The 11,318-nt window shown below is 31.7% G+C and overlaps 1 protein-coding gene across 3 annotated transcripts in view; it reads left to right on the top strand.

Annotated features, from left to right (window-relative positions):
* The first annotated feature begins 20 nt into the window (after positions 1-20).
* chp (leucine rich repeat containing G protein-coupled receptor chaoptin) overlaps positions 21-11,318 on the top strand; it is a 13,213-nt gene continuing 1,915 nt past the window's right edge. The window contains exons 1-13 of one of the 3 annotated variants that reach the window (XM_017908532.1): positions 21-1,060; positions 3,336-3,624; positions 4,070-4,240; positions 4,414-4,889; positions 5,301-5,520; positions 6,101-6,411; positions 7,447-7,671; positions 7,873-8,094; positions 8,395-8,563; positions 9,728-9,739; positions 9,844-10,376; positions 10,634-10,828; positions 10,899-11,183. In XM_017908532.1, the coding sequence (XP_017764021.1) occupies positions 1,058-1,060; positions 3,336-3,624; positions 4,070-4,240; positions 4,414-4,889; positions 5,301-5,520; positions 6,101-6,411; positions 7,447-7,671; positions 7,873-8,094; positions 8,395-8,563; positions 9,728-9,739; positions 9,844-10,376; positions 10,634-10,828; positions 10,899-11,183 (3,111 nt within the window). In that variant the 5' untranslated portion in view covers positions 21-1,057. Of the gene's footprint in view, positions 1,061-3,335; positions 3,625-4,069; positions 4,241-4,413; positions 4,890-5,300; positions 5,521-6,100; positions 6,412-7,446; positions 7,672-7,872; positions 8,095-8,394; positions 8,564-9,724; positions 9,740-9,843; positions 10,377-10,633; positions 10,829-10,898; positions 11,184-11,318 lie in introns of all 3 variants that reach the window. The other 2 variants (XM_017908531.1, XM_017908533.1) reach the window with 2 other exon arrangements.

Raw genomic sequence — 11,318 nt, 5'->3', positions numbered from 1 at the left:
TGTCGAGCGTGTAAAAAGTATATTTGTTTTATATAATGTGAGTGAGTAATCATATACTTATGAGTGTCTCATGCATACATTGAGAAGTTGATACTTTGTTGTTTCACAATTTCGCCAATAGACGAAAACCTGGGCGTTGCAGTAAATATTATTATTTCAGTAAGTTCCTTATTTTTTTGCTCTTCGCAATGTTTATATTAATGAGTAACAGATAGCGATGTTCGAGTAGAACGAGATATGGTTTTAATTTTAAGCGATTGCAAGTAATTTTTGCAATTTTACACGTTTAGTAATATCATAATATTATGAATGATTTAAAATAAATTACAAATTTTTATTTATAAAACGTTACTTCCGAGCATTTTGTTGATGCTGATAAAAATATCGTGTCAAAATCTAATTACAAAAAATTATACAATGCTCGGCTTCTAGAATGTGAAACTTACGTAAGTATAAATTCACGTTAATATTTGTTAAATTTACGAATACCTATCTATATGTACATTATCAGAACTTGTTTTTCTTAAAAAATTAGACCAAACCTTAACACGTGTTCTTTTATAACAACTTCCAACAACCAATCGTACATAGACCATAGATTTAATGAAACTCACCAGAGTGCAATATTACAAATAATTTTCAATGATGTCTACCAGCTTCGATATACTAACAATATTAATAAAATTTTGTTGATTACCTAAAACTTTTATACGAAATGTATGCAAATATATTAGTGGTCTGGTAAAATCCGATCAATGACGTTATCATTGCGACCCACGTGCCTGCGTACCCTCAAATAACTATAGTCATAATTCGAACGTTCACTGACGTTTTGTGCGACTATTTTCATTCGCTGCCTAATGGAATATCGTCCTTATAATCGGGTAAAGAGAAGCACCGAAACTGACGGCACTCCCGAAGCCCTATTACATAGGGTACTGGCGGCCACTTAGGTAGTAAAATCCTCAGTGCGATCATCGTGATCGAGGCGCGACGATCCCATGATCGTGAGCTCCGATAGAGACTCTCTGGTAGTGTTCTCTTGGTCCATGGAATTATGGTAAAATTTCTGTTTATTATTCAAATCGTGGATGTGCAAAGGACAGTGAAACGTTACGGATTTTAGTTTCAAAAAAGGTTGGAAAAGAAAGAGGAAAGAGATTTGTGCGGTATGAAGGGTCTAATGTGTTTCTGATGGAAGGAATGTTAAATAAATATGAAGGTTTATGGCAGTGGTGATTTCATGCATTGTGCTTGTTTCTTTGAAAAGCAATGTTTTATCCTTTGCACAACCAAGAATACTTTGTTTACTTCATGATTTAGTTTGTGGGAGTGGTATTGTTAGTTGAATGATTGGAGTAGTTGTTTAACAGAGAACATTTTCTTACATTGTACATTTATGTAAAATTCTTGGCAAAAAGATTCATTTTTTATTGTTGGCCAAGAAAAATATGTGCTTCTATAGATTTGATTATTAGAAAGTAACTGATGCGAATGTTTGAATTCTGTTTGGCGTATATCTATATAATTATGCATATATGCAATCATGATTTTGAAAGAAAGTACAATGGTATAAAATAAAACCAATTTCTTAAGATATGTTTGTTTTCTATCCATCATTAATCTATTACTGAAATTTAACCTCAGCTTAATTTAATGAATAATTTTATAAATAGTAAACCATAAAGTTTTATCATATCTTTTTTCTTTATAATTCTTTTGTATGGTGATATAAACTTTTATTATTATCCTCTTGTTTTGTTCATTCCTTTGTGATAAACATATCTTATTCTTTTATCATTATGAATAATTTTGTAAACAGTAATTTATAATGTTTTATCATATTTCTTGCAATAATTCATTTCTTTCATGATAACATGGCTTTATTTAACAATTAGTGTATTCTGTCAGTATCAAATTTTTTCTCACTTTTTTCTGATAAAGAAATTTTAATTTTTTACAGCTATTTAATAATAAATTTTTGTATCTTGAATAATTTAATAATGTCAATTTTTATTCTAAAAATAAAGAATAATAAAGAAATCTAAATCTATATCCAAACATATTATATATGTAATTCCAAATTTTTAAATGAATGTATAAATTTAATAAAAAAAAATGTTCATATTGTTTACATAAATATGAATAAAAATTACCAAATAGAAGAAATAGATGTGTAATAAGTATTCCAACAGTTATAATTTATTATACCCTAGATTTAAATTTTATTGTGTAAATATAACAGGATTAATTTCGAGTAATGTTTAATTATACACATTTATTTGGAAACATCATCAAAGGTTGTATCATTAATAGTATTATTACTGTGGTAATACTAATCGAAAAATAAACGGAATTATAATACAAGATAATTTACTTTCGGTAATAATTAAATATGTATTTATATAATAAATTATACGAATGCTTTTCATACATCTATTTTGCTAGGTTATTAATTTCAATTTGTATGCATGTTAATAGTTCAATAGTATGAATATTTTTTTTCCAATATTTCAACATTTTTCCTAAGTTTCGAAGAAATTAATTTCTGATTAATTAATTTTTAGTTAATTATATATACTTCGTGAAGGTTCGGACGATATTTATATTAATAAAGTAATGGAAAATAGGCAAGTTTTCCTTAAACTTTTACTTATATTGACGCAGGTGGTATATTATACCACGATAATCACCACGTGCGTCGATGTTAAGAGGATTATACAGTGACATTTGATAATTGGCTTGTTTGCGAAAAACTGCTTAAAGTTCGATTATCTATGACGAGAGTGTATTATTTGGAGGAAGTCATCAATATCGATTTATTTTATCTAACAGTATTAATTATTTTATAGTATCGAGTTGTCGTCATATTACGATAAAATGGGACAATAAGAATTTTATTTAAAGAAAATATACTACTTATTTTCACAGTTCACAGTTTTCTAAAAAATATTGTTAAAACGGAAAAAATGCATTTTTGTAATTAATATTTAATAAAATAAATATCGATTTTAAATTATTTTGATTAACATCGAAAACAATATGTTCAGATACTTCATAGTGTTCTTTACCAATTCAATCTGTGTCAAATATTTACTATATCAAATCGTATAATTATTTTGAAAAAAAAAGATCAAAATTAAAGTAAAAATTAAATAAAAAGTTTTAAATTTATTTTAAAATAAAAGACAATAGTATATTTAGTAAGATAATAATGTGGGTAGAAATTCAGACGCATCAGCCATTCGAAGAATACATTTTTCTGTTTAATTTAAGTATTAATATGCCATAAAATATAATAAAATGATAAACAAAGGAACAATATGTACTTGCAGCATTTAACAACGATGGTGAAGGTGGGTTACGCTCTGGTGATTTTTACCCTGTTGCTGATGATGTGGGCGTCCATGGCTCGGATGCACGAGCTTCCTGTGCAATATCCACCCTGTTTTTTCAACCCCCTTTGTACCTGTTCGAAAGCCATTCCCGATCTGGGTATAGTCACCTGTTACAATGTGCCGATGCCGCGGATACCTCAACCGATAAATTCTTCCAAGGTGTTCATGCTGCAATTGGAGAACAACGGATTGATGTTTCTGCAGCCACAATTTCTCGTGAATACGGGTAAAAACTAGAAGAGAATTTAATAACGATGATGGGAATAGTCTTCTTCAAATCCGAGTTGAATGAGTTAAAAGTTTCAGTAAAAATACCTCCATTCCTACTAAAAGGTTGAAACTTTATTACTAAAGTATCAAAGCAGTAATGCCTTATGTTTACGAAAATTTAAATAATAGAAAAGATTATTTTTCCTTGTTAGAACATAACGAAGGAAACAAGTAAATCAAGGAAGGAAGTAATTTAGCTTCGATAGTTTTAACCTCTTTGCGTACAGAGGATTACACTGAGAGTACGGTTTCCGATAGATCGTCGATCAAGGGAAGAATGGAATAGAGGTTAAGGGGCATTGGCCGCGCCAGAATAATTCCTTGCATCATCGATTACGTTACGTTACATACTATGCGTGGCAGTTTACTTTTCACATACACGTCATTCCCCTATCTTCCAGGTCTATACAACCTACGGATCAAGCATAATCCTCTGGCCGACATCCCGGACGAAGCTTTCCTAGGGCTTGAGAGATCGTTATGGGAGCTCGAATTACCCTACAATCGCCTGGAAAAAGTTCCCAGCAGGTCATTCAGACATTTGCAGAAATTACAACTTCTCGATCTGACAGGTATCTTCCTGTTTTTAATATGTTCGCTATCTTTGGTAATTCATATTAAATGCCTGAAAGAAGATTAACGTTAACTTTATTAAAAAGGTCTACACGTTTCTAGTAATCGAAAATAAAATACCTACAGTCACATGTCATTGATTTTGGTAATTATGAGTTGTTAACATTTGCAGGTAACAAGATATCGAAGATTTCCTCAGACAATTGGCGTGGTCTGGAGAATTCTCTGCAAAAGCTGCGACTAGGACGGAATGCCATCGACAAACTTCCGGCGGACGCGTTCGCAGGCCTCACTTATTTGGACATGCTCGACTTGAGGGAGAACAACCTGAAAGAAATCGATCCTTCCGTGTTCAGAGATGGCATGGCACACCTGGTATACCTGTACCTGAACGGAAATCAATTGACTCATATTCCCTACGCGCAGTTATCATCTCTGAAGCGCATGAAGGTGTTGGATCTAAGTTACAACAGGATATCGAAGATGCTTAACACGCAACAAGAACCGGAAATCAGAGGGCTTCAGATGTCGCTGGATATATTGCGGTTGGATAATAATCAAATCGAGACACTGATGTCTGGGGATTTCCAACATTTTTATAAAGTCAACAGAACACATCTCGATGGTAATCCCTTGACTATGATCGAGGTGAGATTTTTGAAGTGTTATAATTTGTTTGGAAGATAGATAATTAAGTCTTCCGAAAGATGTAATGCTTCTTAATCCTTTACGGACAATGAAACATATATGGCATAATGTTTTTATAGTAGAAAGCAAAAGATGGGTGCCTAAAAAGTAGAAAGCAAAATGTTCATAAAAAATATATTTAAAACATAATAGAAATATTTGAAACTTATTTAAAAAGTAAGGTTTCAATAAAAGAAAAAACTTGTATTAAATTTATTTTTAAAAATTCTATCTGATTTTGAACATCTAAAGGGTTTCTTGAGATATTTTTCTGTCATATTGAAAATTTATTTTGCAATAAATATAATCTGAAACATAATATTCTAATAAAATATCCAGAGATAAGTGACAATTTTGAACTATGTGTTTTAGGAGGGTACATTCAGGGATTCGAGAATACGGGAACTTTATTTTAACGATTGCGATCTATTAGAGGTCAGTTCGCCTGATTTCTCTGGCTTGGAATCGTCCCTCGAATTGCTGGATCTCTCAGGGAATAATATTACTAATCTTCCAAGTCCTATCTTTCAAGAATACGATTTTTTGCGCACTCTGATCTTCCGTGAGAACAAGATTCAGACCCTTCAGCCGGGTAAAGTGAAAAATTTTAGAATATCAATTAATCTTATCAATTATTTACCATTGCAATCACACTTCATTCCTAATTTTTTCTTTAGTTTTATATTTTTTCTTATATCTTTTCTTATTGTTTCACTGGTTGCTAACTAATGTCAATTTTTCTTTATATTTCTATTTAACGTGATACTGTTCTTTTACGTAGAATCCCCTAATTATTTATTACTAAGTAACGCAAATTTGACATCATCAATAACTTCTCCAAGATAACTGAGGGGTTTTCTTAACATTAGAACTACCAACCTGTAATCTTTACTTAAATATAGTATATACAGACAATAATAATTAAAGTGGCACAATGAAAATAAAAAAATAAAGAACATTTTAAAAATGTTATACCTTAAACGTCAACATTCACTTTGACAAAATCATCTGTATGTCTTATTAATTGCAAAAGCAAAATGTCAGAAATCAGCCATGTTCATTGATCTTGTAAATTTAGCATTATTTCAAGATTAAAATGAAACGTAGTTATGTTTCCTTTATCTTTGATTAATTCAACTTTATTTATCGATAATTTATGTACGTTTTACTAGCTGAAGTATTCAATGGTTTCCAATACTCTCTGTATAATCTGGATCTGAGTGGCAAGGAGAACAGCGTGGTGTCCCTTCAGGATTTACGACAGATGAGAAACATGAGATTCCTTTCGATCTCGAAGATGCCACAGTCGACGTTATCACCAGACGATTTTATGGAGTATGGGATGGACATCAAAGAACTTCGTATAGTCCAAAGCAATATGAACACCATCAAAAGTCACGCTTTCATGCACGTAAGAGGGATCAAGTACCTGGATTTTTCGGAAAATTCGATCACCTCCATAGAAGACGAAGCTTTCTCAGAGGTAATTTCATTTTCTTCGTATATTTATTTTTTGATAAATTCATGTACCCTGGTTACTATTTAATGTTTATCAATGAAGTCGAGATCGATATATTCTAATGAAATTTTTGGAATCCAAATCGTAGAATTTTGGTAGGACAGAAATATAAATCGGCACAGTCTAATTTGAGCTTAGAGGCCGTGTAAAGTTATTCACGATTTATTTTAGTTTTTGTAGTATATGAATAGTGAGTATTGACCTCAGGAAACGTATATTCGAATACGTATATTCGAGTAATGTATATTAATAAGTATAACTGCTTCTTATTTTGCAAGTCGCGAAGTTAAACTATAGTATCACTATATTTCATTGTGGTGTCGCAATGCATATTGCGTTGTAGATAACTGATTTTCTTGTTGCTTCTTTTGTCGATTTTCTGCGAATCGAATAACAATGTAATTACACTTGATATAATTTTAATTAAAGTTTATATATAACATATTTGTATTTAATTGCGAAATGTGTAAATTAATGAAATACGATTACTAAATTGGATTTGTCAAATAAATTGCATTGCATTCGTTTACTTTTAAATAGTTTTATTCAATGACAATTAGTCATATAATGCTTATTGCAAAATAAGCAATCGAATAGAGTGTAGTTTTCATATTGTATTTATCCTTTAATCTGTTCACAGTCTTTTAATTTCTTTTCTGATATTTTACGTAGAAATAGAAACAATTAATTAATTTCTTACGTGCCCCGACTTCGTTATTAATTGAGCAACCGTATAAAATCATAATCTAGGAGAATCAGTAATTTGCCCTAATATTTAATTAAACTAGATTCGAACCCCGTTCCCGAGTCAGAGACCTTGATAGCCGTGGATAATTCCAATAAAACAGGCTTCTATGAAGAATCACTTATACAGATAGTACTTGACCTATTCACGAACATACGATATATCTTACACGTTTCACTTCTGTAACATGATTTTAATAGGAAGAGAAGTTTTCATCCGATTAAATTAATTTTTCTTCGATAATTTTTCCCCAGGTTGGTCATTCGCTTCTAACGTTGAGAATGGCTCATGGTTTAGCCTCTTCCGTATCTGAAATACCCAGTACACCATTTAAGTTCCTCACGAATCTACAACACCTTGACTTTAGTAACAATAAAATAAAATCGCTACCGGATACGTCTTTTCACTTCCTGAAGAGAATTAAACGTATGGAATTGCAGGATAATGAAATCGATAATATCAGAAAGGGAACGTTCCAGGTACGAATTACTATTCTCTATTGTATTTACTAATTTAACTTTCTTTTGATTTCATTTGCAGTTTTTTAAATTTTATCTGTTAATTTTACTTATTAATTTTATTTACTAATTTTACTTTATAATTTTCTATTTATTCTGATTATCAATTTTGCCTTACTTAATTTAATCCGTGATTAATTTTCTGATATTTAATTGATTCAGGGCGATATACACTCCTACCTGGAAGAAGTGAATTTCTCGTTCAACAAGATCAAGACGGTTCAAACTCACACGTTCGTCGACCTGCCAAAATTAACGATGATAAATTTAGAGGACAACGCTATAGATAGAATCGAGAGACGAGCGTTTATGAACATGAAACTACTGAAGTATATTAACCTACGGGGTAACAAAATAAGGGACATCACTGATGAAGCATTCCAGGTATTAAGTCCTTCCTTTTGGTATCCAAATTTTACTTACTATATTCTATTCATAAATTTATTACATGATTGTTACCCTAAACAGAAACATTTAAGTTATTCAATTTAATTAATTCAACGATCTTATATTTTATAATTAATATGTTTAATATATTTATAGCGAAAAAGTAAATAATAATATATTTAATAAATATAGAAAAAAGGAAGGATGCAGTAAAATAAAGTATATTATCGTAACTGATCTTATTAAATGTCTTCTTAATGTCGAATCGATTCAATAAAATGATTATTTACTTTCAAGAATCTGCCAGATTTGGAATTTCTCGATCTCGCCTACAACGACTTGACCGAGTTCGATTTTGCCTCGTTCGACCAAGTTGGAACTCTATCGTCGTTCAAAGTGAATGCCAGCCATAATGAAATCCCGAAATTGTGGATCAACAGCACCACATTCACGCCACCAACCACCAGTAAGTCCATTGTGGAAGTCTCTAGGTAAAAGACTCAAACAGATTTCTCTAAGCCTGCTAAACGAAAGTCGATGAAGTCCTTTGCTGATAAAAATCGACGAGCTCTAATTCCTTAATATCTTGTTCAACGTGTCACGGGATCGTAATAGTTTCTCCTTGAATCTTTTTCCGTGAGAAATATTTGGTGTGATCTCAAAAATTCAGGAATCTAATATTAGAAACTTGTTCGAATAACGATACTGAGTTTTTACAAGCTTCGATATCAGGTAATTTGAGCTCGTATCATATTTCACATCATGTGATTTTGAACATCTTACTTTTAATATAATTCGAAGCATAGTTATATATATATAAATCATTGACTTTCGTTTTCAAACTTTCCGTTCAGTGTTCATTTTTCTATGTCATCACTCAGCTTGTAATTGTGGAAACTTCAGTGCTTTAATTGATACTAGTATTGAAAAATTAGAAAAGTCTTATAATAGTACTTCGATTGTTGCATAAAGTCGAATTGAAAATGCATCGAAATATCGAAGTTTCTATAAGGAATCGAGATAAATAATTGTCATGTTAGTGATCACAATTCTGTTGATTATATTTCTTCGCGATAAGCATTACTATTTCTACCAAAATGCAACAAACGAGATTGCAACATTTAAGGTTACAATAATCGAGGTTCTATTATAATTTCTTTTTGTTTGTTTTCCTGTGTCGTTATTAACAGCTTGAGTGCGATACAGCATGATCGCGATGTTCAGATCTTATATCGAAATGTGCTACTGTATCGTGTCGTGATACGTAATTGACGATGCATTCAGATTCTATCGCAGCGCTTCTTCGGTTTTATTAATAAACACTTAAGGTAAACATCACACGATCGCGCCATCTGACATTTTTCAGTGTAAATAAAAATAAGCGCGAATTCATTATTTAGCACTTTTCGATAAGATTTCTCTCCCTTTCTTACTTAAATGATTAAGTTTCTAACTATAGAAATTTCAGTGGAAATTTTAATGGCATCTAACATTCTCTAAGTAACAAACAATTAAAACAAATTTAAAATTAAATATATAAAAATTGAGAACGATGGTTTTACAAAATGTGACCTTATTATCTTACTATCTCTTTTTAATACGTATTCCGATCTATACGTATCTCCAGCAGACATCATTCATTGTTAGTATATACATTTATATACTATATATAATATATATATATACCTTTACTAATTTACTTACAAGATTAACTATGTTTCTAAATGTCTTTCCACCGTATTACAGTTGGCGGCACAATCCAATCAAACATCAAAGTCCTCGACCTGAGCTACAATAACATATCGGATATAATGAAGTATTACTTTAAACCGGTCGAATACTCCTTAACGCATCTCTATCTATCTCACAACCAACTGAGCAACGTCACCCAAGGTGTCTTCGGAAATATGCCACACTTGCAATGGCTTGACTTAAGTCACAATGAGCTGATGGAAATCGACTTCGACTGCTTCAGAAATACGAAAAACATCCAAGTGCTCTTTCTCTCGTGGAACAATATTATGGATATTCCGGCTGAAGCGCTCAGATCGCTGAAGAAGCTGAGGATCGTCGATCTTTCCCATAATAAATTAAGAACACTGCCTGATAACATGTTTGCCGATGCGAATATAGAAAGCTTAGATTTGTCTCATAATCAATTCATGAGGCTACCTATAAAAACAATGTCCATCTCAGCGGCTGCTAGTTTGTCCATGTTGGATTTGTCTTGGAATACTCTGTCGGGCATCCATACTACGGATGCTATATTTAGACTAAGAGTAGGTTTCATGCATTCTATGAATAAATTTCAATTCCTTAAGTTAGAAAGAATTCGTAATTTGTATTCTAAAATTAATGTATAGTATGCTTCACGAAAATTTGAATTATTGATAGAATTTTAGCGACAGAATTTGTTTAAAATTTAAAGAGAAAATATTATAAGTACTAATTAACTCAATATAGAAAATGTAGAGATTTTAATAATTGATTTACTCATACAATAGGTGGAAAAATATTTGTATTCTATTTGTTTCAGAGTCTAACATGGTTGGATCTGTCTTATAATCGATTAGTTAGGCTTGATGATGGAGTGTTCTCTGATTTACCATATCTAACTCATCTCGATCTGAGTCACAACAAACAACTGCTCTTGGAATCACGTGGAAGAACGTTCCACGGTTTGGAGGACTCGCTTCTGTATCTTGATTTAAGCAATATTTCACTTTTAAGTGTATGTTTACTCATATTTGTCTACTATTGAAAAGAATAGTAACTGTTCATTGCACCTGTATCATTTAAAGGTGCCAGAATTACCACTGCGACGACTGCAAACATTGTATTTGGCGCACAATGAGTTGGCATCGATACCACCGGAAATGGCATCGAACCTGACGTCCCTGCACTACTTGGACTTGAGTGCCAATGATCTGACAGTAGTACCATTGATCACGCACACCCTACCTGAATTGAAAACTTTTAATTTAGCGGATAACCCCATTACGGCTGTGAGCAACACAAGTTTCTTAGGTATTGCGGACAGTCTTGAGGAATTGGATATACGACGATTGTCTTTGTCGACTTTTGAAGTGAGTTTTTGCTTCATGAAAGGATTTGAAGATAATTATTTTACAAAATTAATGCAGTCTGGAAATATTATCTTCAGGGAAATGTATTTTTTTTCTTTTTTTTAAATATAGTACTAAAATTATTTCATCGTTGAA

The sequence above is a fragment of the Eufriesea mexicana genome, unplaced genomic scaffold, assembly GCF_001483705.2.
Source record: "Eufriesea mexicana isolate 0111107269 unplaced genomic scaffold, ASM148370v2 scaffold11180, whole genome shotgun sequence".
NCBI classification, from domain to species: Eukaryota; Metazoa; Arthropoda; class Insecta; order Hymenoptera; family Apidae; genus Eufriesea; species Eufriesea mexicana.
Note: the sequence above shows the minus strand (reverse complement) of the source record. Positions and strands in the feature narration are given on the sequence as shown.